This window comes from Centrocercus urophasianus, unplaced genomic scaffold (genome assembly GCF_019232065.1).
Source record: "Centrocercus urophasianus isolate 14NV4802_14NV808 unplaced genomic scaffold, USGS_Curo_1.0 seq_28, whole genome shotgun sequence".
Classification (NCBI taxonomy): Eukaryota; Metazoa; Chordata; class Aves; order Galliformes; family Phasianidae; genus Centrocercus; species Centrocercus urophasianus.
In genome coordinates this window covers 11,103,818-11,130,718 of record NW_024884844.1, presented here as the reverse complement: position 1 = coordinate 11,130,718, position 26,901 = coordinate 11,103,818, and the positions used below count along the sequence as shown (strand labels likewise).

Sequence of the window (26,901 nt, the reverse complement as noted above, 5' to 3'; positions counted from 1 at the left end):
AATGATGAGGAGATGAGAGATGCAGGCAAGGAAGTTAAGGCAGGGGAGCTGTGAAAGTTTGCTTCTGGAACAGTAAGGAAGGAAATGGAGTTTTAGGAGTGACGCAGGATGAGGATAGAGAAGACTATTTAGGAGTGTAGCCAGGCAGGCAGGAGGGATGGTGCAGATATCTGTACACAGGAAGAAGTTGGAAGTGAGGAGAGTGTGAGACAAGGAGATTTGGTACGCATCTGTGGTTGAAAGTGTAGTGGTTGAAACACTGTAAGGCTGTTCTTTATATGTAGGTACATCCTTTATCTGTTGTTGGAAAAGTTTTAAAAAGGAAAGCAAAGAGATACGGGAAAAAGGCAATTATAATAAGGAATAATTCAAAGAGGAAGTGAAGTAATTAGAAAAGAAAGTGAAAGATTAAGAAATAAAATTGCATACACTAAAAAAGCGTAAATGAGACGAGAAATCTGGGATTCAGTCACAAGAAGCAATTCATATGCTTTAAGAAGCATGGATTTTCTTTTTGAGGATGAAATTCATCAGCTAACCAGATGAAGAGTGATATTAACACGGGATACAAAATTTCATCTCATTTTCAGCTCAAGCAGACAATGAAATAATGAAAGTACAATCTGGGTAGAATATGTATTTGTATTTTCTTGCAAGGATTCATGCTAATGACAAATTAACACTGTCGATCAAAACAAAAATTGTCATGTGTGGTAGAATGGCAAGTAAATTCCTGCCAGTTTAAAAGAGAGCATGCATTCTGTTGGTTGGAAATAGGGAATTGCAAGGCGCTCACGGCTTTACTATAAAACTATTGTTGGAAAGTTGTGTGAGTCATAACTTAAAATGCAAGTTTTCTCATCTGTAAAGTGAAGATAATAACACCTACCTACCTCACAGGAGTGTTACGAGGTTTAATTAATGTTTCTAAGCTCCTTGGCCTTTTTGAATGAAAAGAGACAGATGAAACCTCTTGTTATTGATAATGAGAAAACACCAGGCAGAAGATGTAGTAGGACTGTGGGGCTGGAGGGAGGTGATGAAGCAGCTGCATTTTGTTGTTTAAACTATACATTGAAAAGCAATTGAAACTTTTTGGTGAGAAGTTGTATAATCGTGAGGTTTGTTTATTGAATGCAAGCCTTTTCTTACAACTGTCTGGTAACTGGAAAATTTGTGTAGATCTTGTAGTGTTTTATTTTCCTCCAATAGTTCTGGACTTCTTTGGCTTAGCAAAGTTGAGCAGCTGACCTGTATCCCCTTTTCGCCTTCATTGTAAGGTGAATTCTTTTTGGTTTGCCTATGCTTTCAGGACCAAACCATGTGCTTTTCTTTCAGGAGAGCTGAAGAGCTGTATTTACAAGTCATAGACTTTGCATTTGGAAGTCAATGGGCAACAATAACAGTAACAGATGTATGAATTTCTGTGTATGTATGAGTATGCATGTATACAGAACAATTCTGCGCAGTCCAATAATATGGTCAGAAGGCACTTTCTAACAAAAGTAATCTGGTGAGCTATTGCTCAGTGATGAGACACTCAGTGGAGAGGATTAACCTCACTAAAATTTGATTCTAAAGCATTTTTCCCATTCAAAGTCAGCACAGTGTAGCACAGCAGTTAAAATAACCTTTCTAGCTACGGTCAGAAAGAAACTCTGTGTGTATTTGCCAACAAAGTTCCATAGAATCGTCTGCCTGTAGACACAGATTTACAAAGGTAGTGGTGTGTCAGCAACATCCTGAGTGCCGCTGCAGGCGGGCGTTACAGCTGTCAGCAGTGCCTGAGTGGCATTTATAAATAAGCAAAGCCATGTGAGCTGGTCTGCGTTCAGTAGGTACCCATTACACACCTTCAGTGTGCTGATGCCAATCCCTCGCTTGAGTGCCTCATCTGGTTTCAATGTACAGTAAGTATCAAGTGGTGTACACAGCTTGAAAAGAAAAAGCTCTTTTTTTTTTCTTCTTTTTTTTCTTCTCCTTAAGTCATTTGTGTAATGCCCAAGAAAATGCTTCCACAAGTGTGAAGAGCAGCTGCCTGTAGTCTCCAGGAAAATAATTTCTGGATCTCTCTTGTCCACAGGCATTGAGAGCTGCCTTAGGAAGGCAAAGAGCTGCTATCTTCAGGGTAGCTTGAATCAGCTTGCATGAATATTGCCCTCTCCAAGGATTTTGGCATGCAAAACAGATTTTGTTCACATTATGGTGTTTGAATGCACCTTAGAAATAGATTCTTATCTGTTCTGAAATGTACAGGCGATTGGGTTTAGGGTTTCTTCACTGGGTGTTAACTAATGCATGTAGATAGATGGAAATAACTTCTTTTCCTAAAGCATTTCTTTGGTAAGATTTAATTTACGTACCCTGTTTGCATTGCCTTAGGCAGATTAGTTTTGCTGAAGGCAGCTCACCTGAGCATGCAGAGCAACTACACTGAACATTCACTGCTTTTTTGTCCCCCTCCCCTCTTTATTTATATTTTAATTAGTTCTCCAGTTGTTAAATTGGGAGAGTGAAGCATCTTTCAGAGCTGCCTTTGATTTAAATATGCAACTAAGCCAGCTTCATAGGTCGCCTTCACATGTGCACATCTAGTTGATTTTTCTGGGAACTCGCATCTATGAGGTGTAAGTAGTATTTCTCATATTGGCTTGTAATGTTGGTTTGTGTATTTCATCATATCAGTAATATTGTAACTTACTAATAGGCAGCTTAACTTCAGCTGAATATTGCAGTAACAACCTTAAATTAGCTTCTTCATCTCTGAGCCCTGTAAGGAAGATGTGCTTTCTCTGCATAGCAGTAGATGTGGCCATTACAAACTGCATTCATTTCCCAGTTCTTAAAATTGTACCTGTTTGCGTGGGGGGAGCCTGCAAAGAGAAATCCATCTAAAACTGGTTTTGCCTCTATCATTACAATGCAGAACGTGTACTATAGCCAGATTGCAACCTGTGCAACAAATCCAAAGTTTTAAAGGCATGGAATTTCCGATGGCCATGATTTTAATGACACTTCTCTAATCACAGCCATCTGCTAACCTTCAAGGGAAAATGTTATGTCTGGATGACCAGGCTTCTTCATCCTTAGTGCATGTCCTTGCCTTGCTGTTACCTGCAGCGTAACTGCAAGCAGCCACTTCTGCTCCCTGTCTGCTGGGGCTTCCCCCAGACATCAATATTCATTCCTTTTGCGGTATCTGTTTTGAAAAAAACTTCAGTTCAGAACCTAAGCTTGTTTACAAAATAACCTCCCCAAACAGATTGTTTTGAGATGCTTGTATATCGCTGAAAAGTTCCCCATTTCAATTGACAGATGATGACAGACATCCTTATTTAACTGATGGCAGTATTTTTCAGCTTTCTGTGATCCGTGTACCCATAGATAACTCCCAGTGGAAGGGATAGACCCCTTCCATTTCTCATACTTGCAGTATCAAATCCAGTGTGGGAATATGCACTTCTTCATCGCTTTAAGCAAATCCTTGGGAGTATTTTGCAGGCTCCTAAGGCCCCGTGGACAAGAAATGAAAGGAGCTGCCTGCAGTCATTAGGCTGGCAGTTCTTGTGCCAGCAAGATGCTGGAAGATGCTTGCAGCGTGCTGTCGGAACGTGCCTTGGATGTGCTCCTAAGCCTTCGATGCTGCTGCAGCCCCTTCAGAGGGCTTGGGCTATTTACAGGAAACACGACGCTGCGCTGCTAAATAGAATTGACAACTCTAATTGCACTAGATTTATAAATTGATGCGGGTAATATATCCTTCTGTTTGCGAAGTTGGCAATAGGGAGAAAATATTCTTAAAATGGAAAAATGTGTTCAGGGCTGTATGAAGTCCTCTTTTGATGTTGTGTGACGTTTGCTATGGAATCTGAGAGTTTTCAAGTGGTTTCTGAAAGAAATAACATGGTGCTGACTGGACAGAAGTTGCTGGGATGTGTTTCTGTTTTCATAAAGTCATAGTAAGAAGCACTGATTCAGGTCCCTCCTGAGGAGACGGGAGTTGCGTGGCTGAAAGCTTGAAAGTTGTTTCATTTGTCGAATTAAAATAGTAGTTAGCAGTTAAAATGAAGAAGTGTTTATGCAGGTAACTTTACAGCTTTGATGTTACCTTACGGATTGTAAGAGCATCATATCCAGACTGCTGTAGAAACTTACTGTAGAAATTTAACATTGCTTCTTGTGAACCAAATGAAAATCTGATGAGTAACTGTTCTCTTCACTTGGTTAAGAGTTATGTAGCTTGGCCAGTCCACGCATTTATCATGCTCGATTGCTAGTTTGCAGGTTGTTCTGTGAATAAAATGGCAGATAGAATTGACACACCTTCTAGCATCCAGTTTACATGCTGGTAGAATTTGATTTTGAACTTGCCTTACTGGGATGTGTTGTGGAGTTGGCACTTTAGTCCTTCAGTAATACTTCTCTGTGTGGGACTCCTCCCGTATTTCACAGCAGAACTAGATCTGACAGTAGAACTCATCCCATCCTTTTTATTGACTCAAGGTGTGACTGAAGATGCAGATCCTTTCATCACATATTCAAATGGATAATTTCTGACTGTAAAATAAATCTGGCTTGTGCCCACTCAAAAGTTGCTGCCAAACATCTCAGGCTACCAAGCCTAGTGTTTAGATTAACTCTTAGAATTCCAGGTTTTGTACAAGAAGGATGTTTTTAAGGGCTGAATCCCAAACTGTCAAAGTATGAGAATGATTTATTGTTTTAAGTTTTTACTACTTAAAATCTACTGTAGAAAATAGACCAGCTTTTTGATGTGGGATGATTCTGTTAGCTCGCACAGAAGTTACTGATGGCTTTTAACAAGCCTTTTGTCTTTTAATCAATTAGCCAATGTGATCTATAGACCAAGACTTTCAAATCCAATCACTTCAAATATTTGCATGTAACTTTTTCAAGTATATATGTGCTTAAAGTAGTTACAAATGCAGCTTACCTTTCTGTATAGAAGCTGGTCTGAAGCCTGGAATGAGTGGAACACATTTCTGATCATATTCCTAATAAATTGGAGGAATTTCAACATGCCAGCCTATTATTAACCAGACTGGTGCTTTTTCTGTAATAGGGAACTAGCAACTAATATGTCTCCTGTCACGTTTAAAAATAGCACTACATCTCCCATTACCACACCTATTAGTCCCTTATCCACTGAGAGAAATTCTAAATCAAGTATCTCTCATCTGTTTAAACCTAATGGAAGACGTCAAGATCACAGATATTGACAAATTTGTTGTAAGAAGTCCACTGCTGAAAAAGAGGAATCTTGGAAAGTGTCCTAAGCCTTCAAGAACCGTAAACACAGCCCAAATAAGTTGGATAAAACCAACGTACCATCCACCAACACCAGCAGTCTCTGCTAAAGTAAGTTATCATTATTGCAGGCTTATGAGTTACGTGGCAGATGGGAGTTTATCATTAATTGTTACGTTGAAATAACTAATTTTCTATCAGTTACAATTGTTATACTTTGCATTTTCTGATTGTACTCTTTCTAGATATTGTTGGTTGTTTTTTTTTTTCTTTTGAAAAGCCTCTTATGGGCTGAAGAGCTACCCAAAATACTGTTAGAACATGTTGTGAAGATGATCAGTTGCTTAATACCCAGTACTTGGCAGCATCCTCTTGTCTTCTTCTTCTGTGGATGTACTGGGGCTGTTGAAAGAAGGAAAAAAGGGAATAAGCTCAGTGGAAGAACTACCCTGTGTGATGGGAGGATCGTCACGGCTGCAGTCATCCTCATGGCAGAGCTTGGACCCTGTTTTTCATCACACCTCTTGTCTTTGACCATTCTTTTTTGGCCTAGGAATCAAGAAAGCTTTCTCCTAACTAAATGCCACAACTACTTCCCTTGTTTTATGTAGTTTGTATACACAGAAGTAGTTTATAGACAATGTTGAGTTGCACATCTCTACCGCGGTGTGTGGCTGTGCCTGTCTGTGAGTTAATCAGAAATGTGATGTGCAGATGTTCTTCTCCACTGGAAAAAAACCAATTTATTCAATGTAGTTTAAGGTCTTCAAAGATTTTGATTGAGGATGGCTAGACATATAGTTGCAAAGTACTCGTGGTAGTCTTAGGCTATGTCAAGAAAGAAAGTGGAGAATAAAAGTTGAGGATTAAATTTCTTCACTTTTACACAACATGAAATGGCGAAGGCCATTAGTGTGTTTATATGGATAAAATAATGAGGCAATGGAAACATGGAGTTTTTGAAATGCACGCTCTGCATATGCATTAATAGCTTTTTTGTAAGGATCTGTAGCAACGTTGTTCGCTTAGCATGCACAGGTTAATATACAGATTTTACAGAATGCAACTTTCTAAATATGTAGAGTCCAGAAGGAGCCCTTACAGTCTCTTGTGTCAGAATGTCTCTGCATTAATAGCCACGGGACATCTTTAAAGTGCAGCTTCCAGTTCCTGCTGTTGTATTTCAGGGTTGGAAACACAGATGTATGTACTGAGCCCTGCAGTCCTCACGGTGTGCTTTTTAGTTAAGATCTTTACAATTCTTTTAAAGTTCTTATCATTTGGAGTACTAATTGCATCTTCTTAAGTGCTGCTGTGTTTCTTACCTGAATGCTTGCAGGGTATGGAAATGCTATTTTATGAATGAGATCTCCTGAGAGTTAGGAAGTGCTGTAGGATTTTGAATACCTCATGTGAGCCTTAAACATTCTGTGTAAGGTTTTTTTTTTGTTGTTGTTGTTGTTTTTTTTTTCCTCTCTTTGTTTGTCTTATGTATTTATGCTAGGCAGGATGCTTTAAGAACAGGATATGAGCAGTTGCCCAGAAGTGGAAGGAGTTACCATGCAGCTAGGGGAGCTGAGAGATGCTTCACCTGGCTGCAGGCACAGAGGCAAGCTACAGGGGATGCACCACCATGTAAACCAGCTGTGGTCCAGCCAGATTTGGGCCAGTCTGGTCAGGAAAGCAGTTTTCAACAAGGCAAGCAAGAAGTTTCTGCAGAGTAATGCAATGGAAGTAGTGTATTTTTGTAGATGATGATCTTAGTAGGTTTTCAGAAGATTTAATCTATTTTGGTGCAGCAAGAATAAAGGTTGCAAGTTTACAGATTGCAGTAATGTCTTCTTTAGGAAGCCTGGAAGTGCTGCTTGTTGTCAATTCAGTTGTCAAACAAGCAGCCTTCAAGTTGTATCAGTAGGGAATGCTGCTTAGAAGCTACAGTTGAAGTCGTGCTGTGGATCTGAGATTAATTTAGGCTTAAAGTTTGCCAGTCGTGGTGCATAGTTCTGCTCTTCCGGGGTCTGCAGCCAGTGAAGCAGACACACTTCTACCTGTTAATGCTCAGCCTCGAGTGTTGGGATGAGGAAGCTGAGCCTGAGGAGTCATGTTCAGAAGGGTTACTCATCCCATGGCCTGTGCCATGATCATAGCCCTCGATGACAAACACAGGTTGTGCAGCATTGCTTTTCCATCTTTCTGTGTTCTGCAAAGAAGTAATAGGCAGATTTTACACAAGAAGTTGTCTCTGTGCTCTGACACAGAGCCTGTTGGGCGCTGAAGAAGCGCTGTGATTCATACATGTGGGCTCCTTGCCAGCTGTCAGAGTGAAGTGATGGGCAGCACCAAGACTGGCAGCTGTATGTTGGCAGGTTCCAACTGACAAGAATGCAGGACAGTGCTTGCTGCACAGTGTTACAGATGTTGCTGGTCAAATGCTATAGAGTCAGACTAAGCCTGTGGTGTTAAGATAGAGAGTTTTTCTGTTCTGATTACCTGCAAGCTTAAGACTTAGTTCTGTTATGTTTTTTTTTCTCTGCAACTGCAGACTGACTTTCTTAGAAGAGCATTAGAAAATCAGTTTGCATTAGAAGGCAGTCAGTCAGCAATAACCTTTCTGGAAAAAAAACACAAGTGTCTTGTGATGGCACTTTGATATGAAACATTAAGAATGTACGTATTCACTTAAAACCTCAACTTAAAAGTTTGTCATTGGGACTGCTGGTGGAGTCTCATAAGTGTACTGTGAGTGATCTTTCAGGGGACATCCATATCGGTTTTGCATCAAAACGAAAGCGATTCACACATGAGAACATGATTTTTCCAGCACTACAGTGAGACACACACACAGCTCTTACTTTGAAAGCAAGTTGAAAAATTGCTAATTAATTGCATATTTTAAAGTGTATTACAAACAGCTGATTTTCCAGGATGCGTTAAAATAGTCCGTAGAAGAAAAACTTAGCAATCCTTTAACCAAGCACTTCAAATAAGTGTGGTAAGTACGGCTGATATCGAAAGGGATTTTGAGGCAGAGTTCACAGATGGGAACGCTTACCTGGCTGAGGCCACTGGGACTCGTGCCATTTTCTCCCGTTCACTCTATTTTTACTTTTGGCTGGGAGCTGGTTGTCAGCGTAATGAATACAGCCCTCACAAACATGTGCGTAGATGATAAGCAAAGGGAACTAAAATAGAGTATTTTAGCGTTTAGTGGAATAAAATCAGACAGCGCTGTGCATCCTTGTTTCAGTGTAGACATCTGGGTAGACGTGTGCAGCTCTTGGGCTGTTTGGATGGGCAAAGTTCTCTGGGTGCCATTGGTAAGTTAATGTTGGTGTTGGTGCAGACGTCCAGACGAAGGTGAACCATTTTGGTTTACCACTTTCTCAAAAGGAGGGGAGAACTTTTTGTCTTTTCCAACTGATTTATGTAAAAGAAAGATTGAGTGGCATTCTCACTTGGTGCAAATAACCAGTTTGGTAATGACTTAGCCCCGGTACTTTTGAGTGAAAATTTGGTCAACCATTAAAATGCAATTGTGCTTAAGGTATAACTCTGGAGTTTCTGTGAGTCACTATCATGAGTAGGAGGGCAGTGCTGACTGGTTCAATGTGGGTTACTCTGTGTGTGTGTGTGTGTGTGTGTGTGTGTGTGCGTGCTGCATCACAGCTTTGCCGGGAGGAGGAAGGAGCAGGGGGACAAGGTAGGGCCTGCAGTGGCCCTTTGGGAAATCCCATGTTACTGGAATGTGGAACACTAAAAGTTATTGCTTGTAATAGGTATGGCAGTGTGCTTATCTGAAATCATCAAAGGCCGTAAGTGTGTTTATGTACACGAGGCATACCTGATGGGTTCTGTAGCCAGCTGTGTGTGCTCTGGATACGGCGGTGGAAGAAATTTCATGTCTGTGTGGGACTGCGACCGTTGAAACAATCATTACTGAAACCATACACCTTATTTCCTGTTACTAATAGCAGTCCTCTACCTATGGAATATATTAACAGTTATTCCCTTGGTTTTGGATTGTTGCTCAACTATTTGGTTGGACAGATACTTAAACGCGATCTGTAATTTATGTTGTCTGAATACGTCAATGAGCAGAGCTCATTATGGCTTCCTGATGCGAGCTGTGCTGATGTTTGTGAAACCACACTTCTGTCTGTCAGGCAGAGCAGAAGTACGTTCCTTAATAAATCATGGAAAATGACGAGCTTTCGCTACCTAGGCTGGTGAACAGAAATACTTGGTTGGTGTTTACCTAGAGCTTCAAACAAAGCAGTGGTTCAGTGGTTTCTGTGACTGCTTGAGCAGTTAATTCTTCCATGCCATTTAAATAAATATTTATTGCTCTTTACAGGATAGATTTTTTTTGTATTAAAAACTGTTGGGGTCAAACAGCAGCAGCCCATTTAGGGACCTGCAGTGCCTCCACCACGTGACTTTTGGCATTATTATCACAGAGTGGTAGGTTCCTATTCCAGCCAGTTTTTCCCCAACGTCTGCCCTGAATACTGAGCTCCATCCTGCTCATGATGCTTGCACAGAGGCATTTTTTGGACACGGCAGTGCTGTGCTTCTGGGGTCTGGGCTGAGCTGCTGGCTCAGAGCAGAGGAAGCCCTGTAATGGGGAAAGGAAAGCAGATATGTTTTTCTAATATTTGTTGTTTTCTTTGAAATGAGTAAAAGAATACCTGGAGTGATTTATGTTTAATTGAGGATCGCATTCCATCAGATACGGTGAACGTTCTCAGGCCATTTATCATCTGTGCCTTTTCGAGACCTCTGAGGAGTATATAGGAGATATTTACCTTAACTTGGCTAGGTCAAGGGAAATAAAGTAGAAATAATAGATGTTATTTTTGTATGTGAACAAAACTGGAAGTCGTGTGGATGAAATATGGGGTAAATGGCTGTGTCCTACCTCCTCTGTGACTTTTTAAATACCAGGAATTATTAGTTCTATATAATATAATTTCCTTTGCATTATCAGTGTATGTTTTTAAAGCACACGATTTAGTGGCTGGCATTTTTATTGTTCCAGATTAGTCAACTCCCGAAGTAAGCACGGTGTGTATTGTGTTGCCATGACTGTTCAGTAGTTTCATATTTAAGTAGCATCTTAAAAAACAGACAAACAAAAACCAGCCAACAAGGCCATCTACTGCACTTCACGTAACATTTCTACTAAATGTATGTGGCTGGTAGCGCACGTAGGTTGTGTGACACCAGAATCACACAAGTGCTGGTGAGTATTTTCGTGAGCAGTACCTACATTTTGGGGTGAGGAAGGGGTTTATAAGAGAGCCCTCGAGCTTTAGACCTGAGAAATTTGCTCATGGCTATTTTTCACTTGTGTGTTGCTGCTGGTGTGGGACATCCAGGTGCCACTCTGCCTCGTGTAGCCAAAGCTACCTCCATACTGGTATACTCCATGCAATCCTACTGTGCATCCAAGCTTGAACCGAAATTCTCACCACCAACAGCCAAAAGGAATTTGTTGTACGGCGAACTCTTTCGTAACGTTTGCAAAATACGTTTTAATTACCTTTTATTAAAGGTAAAAGGGTGAGTGCAATGTAACCTAAATGTTAGGGTCTGTAAGAAGGAGGGAAACCTGAGAGCTGAACGCATCTTTTCCTGTCCCAGGGAGGAACAAACAGTGAAAACTGCTGCGAAATAGAATCGAGAGCACATTGTTGATTCAGCTAAAACTAGCGATAAGGGCTGGTTTCAGAACCAGTCTGGGGGAGTGCAGCTTGATCAGATATTTCATGAACAAATTATTACTGATACCACTGATTGGCAAATTCAGCGCAACTCATTCTCACTCAGTGGCACTTTCAGACTTCTCTGTGCCCCCTTTTTGAATTTGCAAAACGCTTCCCTCTGATCCTTTGAGTTAAAGTTATGGCGACGTTTGATGACGAGCATAGCATGATTAATTACCAATGAATAGCGCATATTCCAACACAGCTTGTGTTTTTCTCGCAGTTATTACCCTGCAGGTTCCAAAAGGGCTTTGGAGTAGGGATTATGATTTCAGTTACATCATTGTGAATTCAGAAAACGCCAGTGATTTCAAAAGTGTGATTCTGAAATTAGGTCAGTGGAAAAGAGATCAGAATCTGCCTTGCTACCTGCAAAGTAGCAAACTCCAAAAGAGAGAGAATTCACTGCTTCCAGACAACAGTTTTGGTGTTTTTTTTTTTTTTCTTTTGAAAGAAATGTTTGTTTAAAAAAAATAATTTTACTTGAAACAGTGTAGGAAAGTGAGTAATAGAACAAATTATAACCTGAATCCAGGCTGGATTGTGACAGGAAAGAGCACAGAATGAATGCTTTCCTTCTTAACTATTTGATCTGTATTGACCCAGAAGTTTGACATCTCTGTTGCACAGTGATGGGCCAATGACTCAAAACTACTATCTAGAGATTTCTTATATTTTGTCCTCTAATTATGTTTCTTCAGTATTCGGATTTCTGTTGCTGGCTAGTTGATCTTTTGACGACTGCAGTGCACTTTAATTTTTTTTTCCATTTGTTTTCTGAGATCTGATAACAGAATACTTCCTGCTCTCAGAGATTGGACTTTTCCAACCTGACACCACTAGAAATGGCAGGGACACAGAACAGACGTGGTGTCCTGCAGTAGGCAGCATCAACCATGGAGCCCAGGCACCGAGTCAGCAGGGAGTGAACACCGTGGTCCTCCCTGGTGAGAAGGAATTGATTGGACAGGTTTCATGGATGGTGAATGATCTTCAGAGTTTGGTTTGCGACCTTTTTTATTTGGCGGTGTTGGTCAAAGCATCTACAAAGCAGCTTTTTGGTACCCCGAGTCTGTGACTCATGAAACCTGAGCAACAGTCATCTTTCCCTTCACTTTGGGCAATGCGTTTTGCTTCCTGTTTGTCAGCAGCCCCGTGCTTGCATGTGACAGCTTCCTTAAGTCTGCAGAGCTGTTCTCTTCCAGTGTTGGAGCACTGAAGAACAGCAGCATGGTTTGCATCTCCTCTGGGTTTGAGGTGCACTGCTCCAGGGATGAGAGAGTCCTGAGGTCCTTGGGTTGCTCTCAGACGTTCCTCTGAGCTCAGGTAGCCAAAGCACTTGCTAATAATGGCAGAAATGTATTTGAGTTGTTCTTCAGTTTTATCTACCTCCAGTGAAAGAAATAAAGCTATATAAAAACAAATAAAGGCATTTTATGAGCATACCCCAAACCTGTTGAGGAATGATGCATTTACAAGTCCACAAAGTGAAGCTACCTTTAAATACCCTGATTGAAAACAGAGCAAAAAATACAGTATTTGTAAGTCCTGCATATTTTAGTTCCCTTAACATTTCAAGTTATACGTTAAGAGTTGAAGCAAATAGGTGTGATAGTTTTGCCACTAATTTGTAATTGTTCTGAAGTAAATCCATTAACTTAATATGAGGGGATTCATTTCAGGTAAAGAATGCAGATGCTGGTAGACCTTGTAGTAGTTTCTGCTTTTTTCAACATCCTTTAACAACCAACCAACCCAAATACTGTGCATTTCTAAAGTAAATTATTTCTCTTTTGTCCTTTTCAGATTTCAGACAGAGCTGAAGCAGTGGGAAAATGAGTGTTCTTCTCATTGAGGCTTTTTATGGCGGTTCCCACAAACAGCTGATGGATCTTCTTCAAGAAGAGCTGAAAGAAGAATGTGTCATCTGTACACTCCCTGCCAAGAAGTGGCATTGGAAAGCACGGACTGCTGCTCTTTACTTCATGCAAACAGTGCCAGCAAGTGCTGATTACAGGTAACCCAGGAGCTGGGTAAACTCAAATGGCAGGGAGGCCTTAAGCTGCAGTTTCAGTTGTCTGTATGCAAATGTGGATTCACAGGCAAATAGGGACTAGCAGTGGGCATTAAGAAGTTTATCACGTTGCACTGACTTCTTTGGGTGTAAATATGGGAAATCACTACAGTGCTTTAGAATATCTTAAAATACTTCAGCTTACATTGTTTGTCCTTGAAAGTCTCTAAGAATGTACATATATACAGATGCCTACTTGTTTAAAGATGTGTATGTACATTTTATTTTAAATTTATTAAGTGAATTTAGAAGTAAGGGAAGATTTAAACTGTTTCACAGATGAGGTTGAAAGATTGCATGGTTGTGATCACTGCAAGCTTCTTCACCTTCACTTACCTTCCCAGTTACCTGTTAGCAAGTCTGATTTATCACTGCACTGCTCAGGCTGACCTAGAGGATTAAGGGTTCAGTTTCATCTTAATGATTGTCCAGTTCTGTAATGTGCCAGCACCTATGGATGTCTTTTATGCATATAGGTAAGAAGCGAAGCTCTGTCTGCTAGAACCTGGACTGATAAAAGCAGACTACTTAGGTCAACAGATAGCTATCTCGTAGTGAGAATCAGTCATTCCAGAACCAAGATATCTTTAGAGCAGCAATGTTGCTTGGCCTACCTGATCAGCAGAGATGTGGTGAGATGACTGGCAGGCAGTGAAGCAACATGTAGTTAATTGTATGAGTACCTGGCTCACCGTGTGCCTTCGTGGAGAGGGACTCCTCATGCCCGGGGATGTTATAGTACAAGCATCTGCTTTTCAGCCACGGGATGAACTTCAGCAGGACCCCAGGTGCACCTAGGTGATGTGCCAACTGGATATTCTTTAGAGCTGGGATTGGTATTTTTAACTCCAGATTGGAGCCAGGAGAGGTAATGGACGGGGGAAGGAGCACAATCTTTTCAAGAATAGATCTTGTGCTGTAGAAGGCTGTGTTTGAACAATGTATAATCTGCCTTGGAATGCCATATAAATGTACACCTTTTCTCTTCCAGCTTACATTTCAAATAAGCTGCCATCCCAAGCCAAATATTCTATTCTTCCCATTTGTCTTGTTCGAGGCATTTAGTGTTGGTTTCTTATTGCTTCCCTTTTGCAACAATTTTGTTTTGGAGGAGTATATATGACAAACTGTTATGTAAATTTGTCTTGTATCACAACCACATCCTCCAACGCATCGCAATGTTATCTGTGTTCCTTCAAGGTCAGCAGCCCAAGCTGTCCAGCACTAACTGTATTAAACTAATCAGACATCACTCATAGACATACACTTCATTAGTTTAACTTACAGTTACATTGACCCAAGATAACTTAACTCCAATTTGTCAAGTAACCCACATCTTGGGAAAGGGAGGGAAATGATGGGGGGGGAAAAAAAAACAAACAAACCAGCAACGAGAAAAAAACACCCAAAAAACAAAAAAAAAAGGAAAGAAAAAAGAAAAAACCCAACAACCCAGCAGCTTGAAAACTCACTTGAAGTTAATAAACTTGCAATCTGTCATAGACTTATGTGCAAATATAACCTTTACTGACAACAAATAAATCTGATCTAACCAATGGAGCATCTTAAGGAGAGGAAAGCTTTTTCTGTGCTGTTGCTGGTAGTGTTTGATCAGACAATCAAATAGTCAAAGTTCACGAAGATGCAGTGTTTAACATGGGTGTGCACCTTATCCACATGTGCAGGTTTTGGGCTGATACGACTGATGAGAGCAAAACTGGTTCAGAATTACCCTCTATGACTTTCCCTGCATATTTTTAATGTTTGTTTTGTAATTGAATGTTTCAAGTCCTTTTTAAATTGAAAGTATAAATGCATCAACCTAATGAAGCTGACTACATTCTCCTACTAGAAAAATCATTGATTAAAATTAACATTGTTTTATATCTAGCTTACTGGTAACCATTTAAGATCTGCTTCCCAGGCAGTAGCTGCTTGTGAAGATGAAGTTATCAAACTGGCAGGAGTGTATGTTTTGAACTGCACATTTAAATATTTAAACCTTCTTGTGAGGTAGTGGGAAATACCAAATCTACATTATTTACATTATTGACTTTATTTGTAGAACAAAAGATTTCTCTTCCAAGCGATGTTTTTAAAATGTGACATTTCATAAATACCTTGTTTCTGTTTGTGCATTTAATAATACAGAAAGGTCAGAGATATCTCAAGTGCAAACTGTTGGTAACTGAGCAGTGTTAGTGAATTTTTGTTTCTCCAGCTGTACTTAATTTCAGGACACCGTGTGAGCAATAATACTGATGCTGACAAGTCTGATAATATTGCTGTGTGTGTACGCAGCAGATGGCTGTATGTCTTCCTTTTAAAAGGTAGATAGTACTGTGTATATAAGGTAGTAGGGGAAGGAGGCAGGCTTGTTCTTTTTTGAGTGAACTTCAGCATGCTGTTCAGCCTTAAAAAGTGCTTTTGAAGCAGAACATGAGCTGAAGAGTAATAGATGTTCAATTGAGATACTCTGCAGTGACCAGTGAGTTTGTGATGAACTTGCAAATACTTGCTTATCGGAGAGCAGGCACGTACTCCCTGGAGCAAGGCTTGGGGCTGCATTGCCAAAAGCTTTCCTGAATTGCCATGCAGGTAATTCAGGTGATTTTCCATTTGTGGTACAACTGCAACTTTCCAGAGCATCCTCCTTGGCCTGGTCGGAAAAACATAGCAATCAACATGGCACACTGGGAAAAAAGCACATTTTTTTAGTAGAGGCTGTTCTCTGCAGAAAATGTAGTTCAAATGCAAGCTAGCAGTATGAGATTTAGATTGGCAAAGCAGAAAGGCTGAAGCGCGGCGTAGCTTCTAGTTTGGTTTAATAGCACTGCTGGATTATTTGCAAAAAAACCCTACATATATAAATATTATGTGTTACATTCAGTACTGCCCCCCAGGTAGCTGTTCATATGAATAAAGATTTTATTTGTAACAAACTCTTGCCCTGAAATACCCCTCGGGTAAATGTTAGTATATATATACCACTGATATTTGACAACTATATTTTAAAGACAAACTCTGTGCTTTTTGCGTTTTATGGAAGAGAAAAAGTAAATAAATCGTTGTTTCAATTAATAGAGCTCTGAGAAGGAATCTGAGGAGTGTGCTGAGGAGGTGCTGAGCAGGACATGTCATCTTCCAAGAGTTTACAGTGGATATGTGCGTGTTGGTTTGTTTTTGTAAATAACATTTTAAGACCATCACAATTAAGGGTTGTTCAGATCTTATGCTTTCATAAATTTCTGTAAGGAAAAAAACATGCATTATTAGAGTGACTTTTACTAATTGACTGGTATCGTTGGAAACGTTCTCTTAAAAATGGTGATCCTGTGAATTTTTGTTCCAGTGATTAATGCAGTGTATGAATGATTCCATGGTGTTTGCTAGATGCATTCTTCTCAGAAAAATACCTGTAAGCCGTATGTCCTGGGGAAAAAGTTTGGAGATTGCAACTGAAGCAAAGCAGGCAAATTTTAGGCATTTCATTTAAGGCTGAACACACAGATGCCCATTTGTGCTGGGAACACTTCTGTCTTGTGTCCTTGTGTCTTTATGTCAAATAGTGGCATCTTTGTGTAATCTGCGTGGGTAGAGGAATAATTTCCCTGTGTTAAAAATCTTCCCTGCTTTTGGTCCTAAATAATAATAAATAAATAAGTAGTGTTTATGAGTAGCATGTTAGTGAAACAAAATACAACCACAGACTTAGAAATTTAAAAAAAAAATTAAATACTTGATGCTTGTATTTACTTATTTTATGGTGGTTGCTTTCATATTGAGGTGAATATGTCATATCATCAGTTATTGATGTATATTTTCTTCTTGCTCAACTCCATCGTATCTGAAGATGGGACAGAGCTCAGAATACTGGTGTGAGCTGGTGTGGAGGTTACAAAGTGTGTGTGTGTATGTACTGCATATTTTTGCCAGCTATGTATAGAGTGTACCCCTAAGGTACAGGTTGGTGAGTTGTCTTTTGTATTTTATTCGAGTGGCACAAAGGGACAAAGAAATGAGTTAGTGGTTAATTGCAGCAGCCAGTATCCCCTAAGACAGGGTACCACGTTTGATTAACGTGGCTGTAACTGACTCTCTTTTGTAACCTCGTGGATGGATACCAATCACAGTGTACTTGCCTTGCTGTAGAGAAACCAAACCAGGAACCCTGGGCCTCCTTCATTTTAAGGGCAAATTGCCCTGACAGACGAGTGTAGGAGATGCTGCCTCGTCTCGAGCTCCTCGTTACCCTCCCTAGCTGCACAAAGGGTCATTGCTGCTTTCATTTCGCTGGTACTAAACTTCCTTTCTTAGAAAAATTATTTCTTAAAAACCCAACAAAATCAATTGAGTTCACAAAGGTTACTTAACACGGGCTTGTGCAAACACATCCCCATTCCTTCTGCCCACGCTTTGAACTAGCTGGTAGTGAGCTCGCTTCACACCAGAAGGCCATATGGCCGTACTGGCGCTGCGTTGAGCCTCGACTAATAAGCCCTACCGAGATACAAGACACAGGCACCGTGTACTGAGCTAAAACAACTTGGTGACTTCTGACCAAATCTGGCTCTTGTCCAGCCAGCTTGGAGTGTAAGCAAAGAGCATATACGTCCATATGGAACGGCATGAAGTTCTGCGGCGTATCGCAGATGATACCCTCTGCTTCTCTAGCCTCAGATAATGGAGGTTGTCCCGGCCTGAATAAAGGGTGTGAATTCCTTTCTGCTGAGGGGAGCTCGGAGGCCATCTGATGCTGAGCGTACGTAACGTGGGAACGTACGTGTAAAAGTGGGCTTTGTCTGCTCTGGCTTCGTGCCACCCGGATCTGTTTGGAAAACTTGGGATGTTACCTAAAGGCTAAACTTCTTTAGGATGGTGTAAAATCTGTGTTCGAGCATGATTTTTGTTAGAACACTTATGTGAATCTGTGCGTCGTTAAAGTTGACAAAAGAAAATTGCTGTGTTTCAAGCAAGAAAAAAATTAGCTTTTTAAAAAATTTTTTTTTTTAATTTGGTTGGTTTTTTTGGCAGTGGGAAAATTGTATAAATGAGGGTAAATGCTTCAGCGGAAAGCTTGAGGAAAGCCTAAACACAAAGTGATTTCGTTCTGCGGGTAACACGGGCGCTGTGTTTTGTCTCTGCTCAGAATCAGACGGCTAAGATTCTCTCTGCAGTGGCACAGTGAGGCTGCCCGAAAGTTTTCCTCAACTCGGCGGAGGAGGTGGGATCTCCTTTGTTCTCAGATTAATTACCTTGCTGCCGCCGCGCAGGGCAGCCAGCAGCACAGCTCTGCGATGTTCTAAGAGCAAATGCTTTTATTCTTAGGTCTGGCGGCGTAAAAACGGGGGGGGAAAGAATCCAACATTAGTAACAACAACAGCAAAAAAAGGCACCTTTTGAGAAACGGAACAAATGATTCAATAAGCGAACTACCTGAAATTTATTCAGGGAGACAGCAATATGATCTTAAACATTCGCTTTGCATTAATCAACTTTGCCTCAGATAAAATCCTGGCAGATGGTAGCTATTCATTTTAAAAGTGACAGGTTTTCTTTACGTTTTTTTTTTTTTTTTTTTTTTTTTTCTTTTTGGTGTGTAAACCCCCACATTCAACGCTTCTCTCCAAAAAGTTGAATTGTTTAATTTGCCCACCGTGCATTTTTCCCTGCTCCGGTCCTTCCATTAGGCACTAACACACAATTTGGAGAGTTAAAAGAGTTTTTAGAGGAATTTAAATCAAGGCCACTTCCCTTTGAAGTCGAGGGAAGTATATATATGATCTCAAATTTGGCATGAATAAGATCAGAATGATTAACACAATGCAAGGAGAGGTGCGGGAGCGGGAAGGAAGCTAGTTGGGATTGGTGCATGATCTATAGACAGTACTAATGCGAGGTGGCAGTTGTCCGTTTGATGTGTAAAAGATTTGCTGAAATTCCAGAAAAATATTCTGATGAGACAATGAAAGAACAGTCTGGTTTTTCAAACTGTAGCATGTGTTTTTCCTTTATGATCCTGAGTGCCTGGGGAAATCCTTATTTTTCTTTCTAAAATGAATTTTATGAATCACCTGGAGAATTGATATTTACATTGCTGGCAGTAAAATGTAATGAAATTGTGCATTATGATTCAGTATTTCTGCACTTAGGGTTTTAATGAGCATTTTATCTGTCCTTTTAAATGGTTGCTGTGTATATATTTTATTTCTAGATTACTTATAGATTACATTTCTATTTTCAAATAACAAATATATACAGTACTGCATAATAAGGAATATGATGCTTTCTACGATTCATTGTCTTTCTGGTCTGTAACACTAATTTGATCTTTCAAAGGGAAGAAACAGACCTTGTGGTTTGTATCAAATAAAGAGAAAAATCCTGATTTTTTTTTTTTTTTTTTTTCCTTTTCTGTGCTGCTTCTTTCCTAATCTTTTTTTTTTTTTCTTTTCCTTTTTGTACCTTAGAAACGAGCACAAATGTTGTCAGATACTTGGTTTGCACGTGATGTGGATTTATAACTTTATATTCCAGTGTTACAAATACCTGCCTTTCTTAATGGGTACTTAGAGCTTGGCTGAATTTTGTGAAGTATTTATAATGAAAAGAAACTTTATATGATGCGAAGTATTCATAGTGAAATGGTCTGGTAGAAGGTCTGCATTGCCAGTGATCTTTTTTTTTCTTTCTTTCTGCAAGCATTAGCCTGACCCACACACATGGAAGGTCACGGTTCTGAACACTGCTGTTCAGGTTGCCAGGGATGGGTGCAGTTGCCAGTCTACAGCAGAGCAAGAATTAGTCAGCAGGGTTAATGTGTACCCAACGTGAAGAAGAGTTCTCAACAGGAGGGCTGTTAAAGGAACGTGGTTTATAGCCTGATCCACTGCAGGGCAGCCAGGGTTGTGGTAGTGAAGCGTCTGGACATCCACTTGTACAGCAGGTATCTTCTGCTTGTTGTGGCTGTGATAAAACTTTCAGAAGAGCAGGTTTCTAAATGTAATGCAGAGGATGTAATTTAAATGTTGGTTCAAATGGTCGCTTGTCTCACGGTTTATCACAGGGTGTTTTTTCTGGCAGTGGGTCACACTGGAGAAAGGATAGGTAGGTTGCTCTAGAAACGTGTTTTCTCCATTTATCTCCTTGATTCTTCCATGATTACAGCCAGATCTGTAACCCACATGTGACTGTGTAGGCAGGCGGTATGTTAACAAGTACTGCAAGTGAATGGGGTTACAGGGATGCTGTAGAGCACCATGGGGCTGTAGGTCCAGCCATCCCTCAGGGAGCTGTCTGTCTAACCAGATATGGACAGCTTCCATTGGACTGCATGTCCGTAAGAGGTGGCCTGAGTGCATTGAATGCTCTCCAGGAGCATCTCCTCTTGGTTCAGTTTCATCTAAAGGAACCCAGTTCATCGTGTTGGGGACTGCGCAGGTGGGAGCTGAGGCACAGTAAGTGAGGATGCTTGTCGGAGTCCCTTCATATAAACACTCTTCTGATGCAAATTGAAATGCTGAACTTGCCCATAAAGTACTTAACTTTGTGGGTTGTGGTGTTTCTTCCTTAGATATAAAATGTATACCTAGTTAGATTATGTGCCAACTTGCGGTGCATTGGACTGCATTCAATTTAACAGGGACTTCTGACTCCCAAAAACTGCAGTCGGAGCCATTTGTTTCCTCCTCCTCTCCCCTCTTGCTCTACTAAGCACAAGTATCTTGGGAAGGGTACCTTCAGTAGACTTCGAATTAGGATGGTGGTTGATTTACCTTCCCTTTAAAAAAAAATATATATCGAGAACCAAAATACATTCTGTCTGTTCATTGGAATATCCTTGACAAACACAAAGCAACCAAAAGGCTTTTTTCTTTGTTCTGTAATGAAGATCTGTGTGATTCCTTTTTCTCCTGGATACTATTTTCCTTTTCTTGCCTCTGTCCTTTGTCTGTGTCTTTCCCTCCCTCCCTCCTGCACATATACTCTGATGGTCCAGTGGACACCATCATTTTAAAGAATGTTTTCCATTTCAGAGCACTTATTTTTTTTATTGTTTATGTTTCTAACCTTGCCAACTTCATCATTTTTCGTTCTAACTCTCACTGTTTCCATTTTACTTGTTGCACACTGCAGCTTGCACTTCTGTGTAATAGCAACTTGAAGAAAGAGTGAAAGAAACAGCCATGACAGAACATCAAAAACATATACATGCTTTTTCTTCTTTTTTGGCAGAAATTACAGAAAGAATTTATACCTGTTAGAACATTTTTATTTGCATGAAAGGATATCCCATTTTTAATTAAAGATAGAATTTAAGGATGATAAATGGGACCATTATCCAGTAGCAGTTAGTTTGCAGGCATTTTTTTCCTGCTCTTCTGCAGTACTGCAGGTTTGACAGTGCCTTTGGCTTTTGTGAGCAAAATACATTTCATACTTATGACAGAATAGTTGTAACTCACTAGACATGAAACAGTTATCATACATAGTGACATCTCTGTTTAAACCCCGAGGAACAGAATTATTTTAAAGTGTGCATATGCAGAAATTTCCTGCTAATCAATTTTATTTAAAACATAACAGCTAAAAAAATTTATATGCCAAATGCATTTGGAGAAATAATGCTAGAGATACTGAAATTATGCAAGGAAAAAAAAAAAAAAGATGAATTGCTGGGGTAGTTGTAATGAAAAAGTTATCTTCTTATTTATTTATTTAATTTTATTTTTTTGGAAGGACGTGATTCCTAAATTAATTTAGGAGGAGAATTTCTCTTGCTACTGCTGTCCTGTAATAAATTGTAGAAGTGCCAAAATTAGATGTTATTTCTGAAGGAACTGTGCTCCATCGTACTGCTTACAGTGCCAGACGTAACTTCTGTCTGCCTTGTAGCCATTGATAGAAAGGAAATGTGTGCTTTAGCCCTGTTTTCCTCCAAGTATGTCCAGTGCATCGTGACTCTGGCAGGGGCTGATGTGGTTGGTCAATAGGGTGGTGAAGGGCAGTGACTGCAGGGGTTCTTCACAAATAGCCTCACTATTTTGCCCCATCTGGCAACTCTTTGAAGTATTTTTGTCTCTGGTAGCAGAGTAACCTTTTACCTGTTTTTTTTTTTTTGTTTGTTCTTTTTTTTTTTTGACTTTAGCCTCCAAATGAGTCTTTTTCATCCTGTCCTGATGAGCTCCCTGAAAATTAGTAGGTAATTTGAGTTAGCCCAACATTGCCATTGGGCATTATGAACTTCTTAGCATGACTTTTGACCGTCGTGAGAGGAAATAAGAAGCCCATGTACTCTGCAAATCGTGACTGACTACTTTTTTCCCCTTTGCTCTCTGGTACTTTCACTAAGTATCAGTATTCTGGGTCATCTGGGGTCCTCTAGAATGAGCCCTTATATTTAAGGTCCCTGTGGTTGATGTCTTCAAAAAAGCAGGCAAAAGAACCTATGTAGTACAGGACCTGGATACAGAGACCTCATTGCTGTCTGCTCTAGACTGTTAGCATTACTGTCTACTCAAGATTGTGCAAGCTCAATGTGTTTTGCTGTAGTACTACCTCTGGTGAGATTTCATGCTGGCCTTGCAGAGGGACTTGTGTCCCCAGGCTACTTCAGAATCAGACCTCAGTAGTTTCTGTGGCTGCTGAGGCATCCAGGACTTAATGCTTTGAACCCAGATCTCAGGTCTTACCCGAGTCAGCAGATCTCTAGGAAGAGGTTGGAGATAGGAGTTTCAAAACAGGAAGAACAGATTGTAATGTAATTATTCAAGATTGCATCACAAGTTACAAATGGCAAAACTCACCTTTTTTTTAATTTTTATTTTTTTGAATATGGAGCAGGAAACCTAAGGCTTGTCTTGTGTGTGCCCTGCTATGTTATGATGAGTAGCGTTTATTTTCATTATTAAAAAGTAGCTATCTACCCTTCTAAAGCACTAATTTCCATTATTAACAGTTGCATGGGAGGTCATTGTGAATTGGATAGGGTCTCTGGCATTCAGGCATATTTAAAAACAATGTTTATGATGTCTCTACCTCCTATTATTACTATCTGGCAAGCATTTTTCAGGGGATTGTTGTTCAGTTATATTTTGCACGTGGTTCTCAGTTTTCTTAGGTCCCACTGAGGAAAAGTGAAAAATCTAATAGCTTTCCTGTGCCTTTAGGAGATCTATTGATGGGTGCAAGACCAGCGTGTTCAGAGCATGGGTGGGCAGGGAGAATGGGTTGGTGCCTGAGATACTTTTGTGTGCTTCCTGCTTTTTTAAGCTGTATAAAGAATATTTTGAGATTAAGCTCAGCAGCTCCTCTGCAAACTCCTAACAAAGTAAAGGCCTGAATTGTCCTTGTCTCAGGCATCTGCCTCTGTCCAAAGATATGGCTAGAGCTCTGCATTTCTCTCAAGCGATAGTTTGAATTACATGCTCAATGTATAGTAACGATGGGAGTGTATTTTATTGCAAGAGATAGGACTCAGAGATAGTTGCTTGTTTTAGAACTAAAGATTCCATCAAAGAGAGGAAGATAAAAAACTGTGTGTGCAGTGCAGATGCTGCATGATGGAGGAGTGCAAGTGGTCAGCCCCACTTGAGGCTGTTACAGCATCACTATGGTATATGCCTTCCCATTATCTCTTGTGCTCACCTTTGCACAGGATATTTTGGTCCCATACGTGTGTTCGTTTCTTTTTCTTTTTTCTTTTTTTCCATCCTATTGAATTTAAAACAGTTACTTCATTAATTCCTGTTCATAATACTGTTAATTTTGTCTTTACAGTGCTGTTGTTATGAAGAGAGTTGTCATGCAAGCCGTGGTACGTTTTAAGTAGACTATTTCATCTTTTTGCAGATTGCCAGCATTAAGTGCCAGCCCATGTGAGCAGCCTGCTGACCACGAAGCCCGACCACGCTCGGTTTATTAGCTGTGCTCCAGAAGTGTTTGTTCAGTTTTTCCTCAGATGGATAACCAATATGGAACATTCTGTCCACAGAAGTCTTATTAAAGAGGTTAGAGCATCCTGCTAATTAGGAAAAACTAATTAGGCAGATTGTTGCGCCTGTAACCAGAACTTTATATTTTAATGGATTTGAAATGTGGTACACTCATTTTTCCTATTGTAAAATCAACTTCTCTTTTAAATGTCTGAAAATAGTCTTCTTGAGGAGATTATGCGCTCAGAATAAGAAAGCAGCATTTTAACTGTTGGATTCACTAAATTAGCCATAGGAGATTGCCTTGTAGACCAGCGTTATGGCAACCAAAACTATGTTGTCTTATTACCTTTCTGTTGGTTGAAAGTTTCCAACTGCCCCAAGGAGGAGCTAGAATAAATTTGTACGAAGGAAAAGTATGGTTTGTGACTGCAGTGATGTTAGACTCAGGTGATGCTCACATTCACAAACTGTTGTTTGGCTCCTCCAACCTGGTATTCACTGACTGCTCTTTCGCAGGGTCTTGGGAAGTTTGAGGTGTCAATAACTGAATGAAACCCATTTGCAAGTGCTCTTGCAGTGCTGCTTTGGAATTTCATTGTATGCCAACTGGAAGCTGAAAATCAGCCCATTTGCAGTGTGGCCTGGAAGCAAAATGTTTATGACTGGGGAGAAGTCTGCCTTGAGATACACTTGGGTATGTTTAAGGTGGATTTCTCTATAATGGCTACTTTGAACTTGTTCCCTGCTACACCCTGCTGCAAACTTCAATTAGTATTAACCTTCTTTCAGGCTTGTCATTCTGCCTTCTGTGAAATGCACTGACTTGTGGAGAAGCCCTGCAGCCAGGAGCTGTGGGCAGCAGCCTTGCGAAAGGCTGGCCAGGTTTGTTCCTGTGCTGCCAGCCCTGGCCACTGCTAGACCTCCTGTGATTTCAGAACTGTCAGCTCTGGCCTTGACAAGGCAGACTGGTGTTCAGCATCTGCTGTGACCTGTAGATTTGCACCCTTCCACATTTCTGCCGCTTTGTCTTCAGTGTGAAATCTGGGTCTGTTATCAACCAGACAGGTCTAGATAGTTAGCATGATGTCATGTCTCTTAAGCAGTTTATGGAACGAGGATGAAATTCATGGCAATAAATATTTTAGATTGTTTTTGTTTGGCTTCTTAAAGAAAAAGAATTTCCTTAGGTGAGAGGTTACTTTGTGGGCAGCTCAGCTGTAGGATGTATCAGTGGTTCTGGTACGTAGGATGCTTCTTGCTCTTCATGGCAGAGGTTGAAATTGATACTTATAGTTAAGAGTTTTGTAGATTCTTGTTTAATTACAGGTCATCCTTCTGAAGTGGATGACTCATTTAGCCATCAGTGGCTGGATTAGTCCTCTATATAACTGTACACGTACCCATTTTGGGTGTTAAGAGCCTTGAAATTGAAAGTTTCTTCTCTGCACTGTGTCTTGTTTCATGGGGTAGTACATAGAAAGCAGATCTGAGAAGGAGAAGCAAATGAGGAAGGTAAATAGTTGGAACCAGCTGATCTTGAAGGTCTCTTCCAATGATCTCAATGCTGTTGCTGCTATTAATAATAGTGTAACAATTTCTTAGTCTGCTAGCTTGTACTTCTGTGTCTGTATTTCAAACTGGAAAGCTATGTGGCATGCATATTTCTTTTGATAAGATTCAGTGTTTATTGAGAATTCAGTGTGGAAGTTGGTATTTCTTCTTGATTGCCAGCTCACTTGTGGTGAAGAGATGGGGCCTGGGGAGGCTGCAGCTGGCAAGAGAGTGTGGGCAGAGAAGTTCTGGTTTGTGCATACGAATTGCTTTGGGTTCTTCAGTGCCACTGGGAAAGCACTGTGCTTCAGGATATTGGTATAAGAGCAGTGCTGTTCATCAGAATGAACTTTTGCTATGTGACCCTCATGGTTGCATTTGGGCTTTTAGGAGCGTGGGAAGAAATTTTCAGGCACTGCTTGCAGAACATTTTGTAGATGGGCTCTGTCTTCATTCATCCTTGGTTTCTCACACCCCTTCCATTTCTGTGTTTTACCATATTCTGACATTTTAACTGTCACTGGCTTTTCTTCCTGGCATTTCAGGCTGCCTGTCCTTCCCTGTGACATTGCACGTGTCCTGGTAGAAGTCTGTTGTAGGGATTCAGATCCTAGACTTGTGGGCCCATCTTTATCAGCAGAATGCATTGAGTTGTGTTGCCTTGAGATGTAACTCAATTTGCATTTAAGTAGAGATGGTTTGAACCTTGGTTTCTGATGTTTCACAGTTGGGTGCTTTTTTCTGCTTTGTCAAGGGAGATGATTGCAGTAAGACCATGAGCTGAATTATCCTTCTAGTAGATACAATTTCTTAATGTGAGAGGGATATTAAGCAGAATAGATGGGAGTGCTCTTGCAAGACTTCATGGAATGAGGCTGAAGTACCACTGCCAATGGGATGCATGATCCCTTCATTCTGGGTCAGGCATAGTGTGGCCTTGGTGGGAGAACTGTTTTAAAACCCAGGGTGGACATCAAGCAGGTCTTAGAAAACAGCAGCCAAACATATGAGAACTATTCTGAAAAATCCAGTTGGTGGATGTTTAAGAAAGAAACCAGCTTTCCTTCCCAGGGATGTTTGTGAGGAGGATGGTAGCAGTGAGCAGGACTGCAGTGGCTGGGATTTTTGAGTGCTGAAATTTATTTTACTTACCTAAGCTTTTAAAAATATTAATGTTGATGTGTGTTATACCATATTATCAAAAGTTTACTTTTTCTCTATCTGGCTGATGGACACCAGAATAGCTTTCAGGTCACTCCTAGCAGCTTTTCTCCAGTTAAAAAACGTGTAAGATGCTTTCAGTACA

The 26,901-nt window shown here is 40.4% G+C and overlaps 1 protein-coding gene across 9 annotated transcripts in view; it reads left to right on the top strand.

The window, feature by feature from the left end:
• The window catches only part of GTDC1 (glycosyltransferase like domain containing 1), a 163,679-nt gene that overhangs the window by 38,710 nt on the left and 98,068 nt on the right, over positions 1-26,901 (top strand). For all 9 annotated transcript variants that reach the window (XM_042827208.1, XM_042827212.1, XM_042827211.1 and 6 more), the window contains one exon: positions 12,840-13,050. In XM_042827208.1, coding sequence (XP_042683142.1) covers positions 12,869-13,050 — 182 coding nt within the window. In that variant the 5' untranslated portion in view covers positions 12,840-12,868. The remainder of the gene's footprint in view (positions 1-12,839; positions 13,051-26,901) is intronic.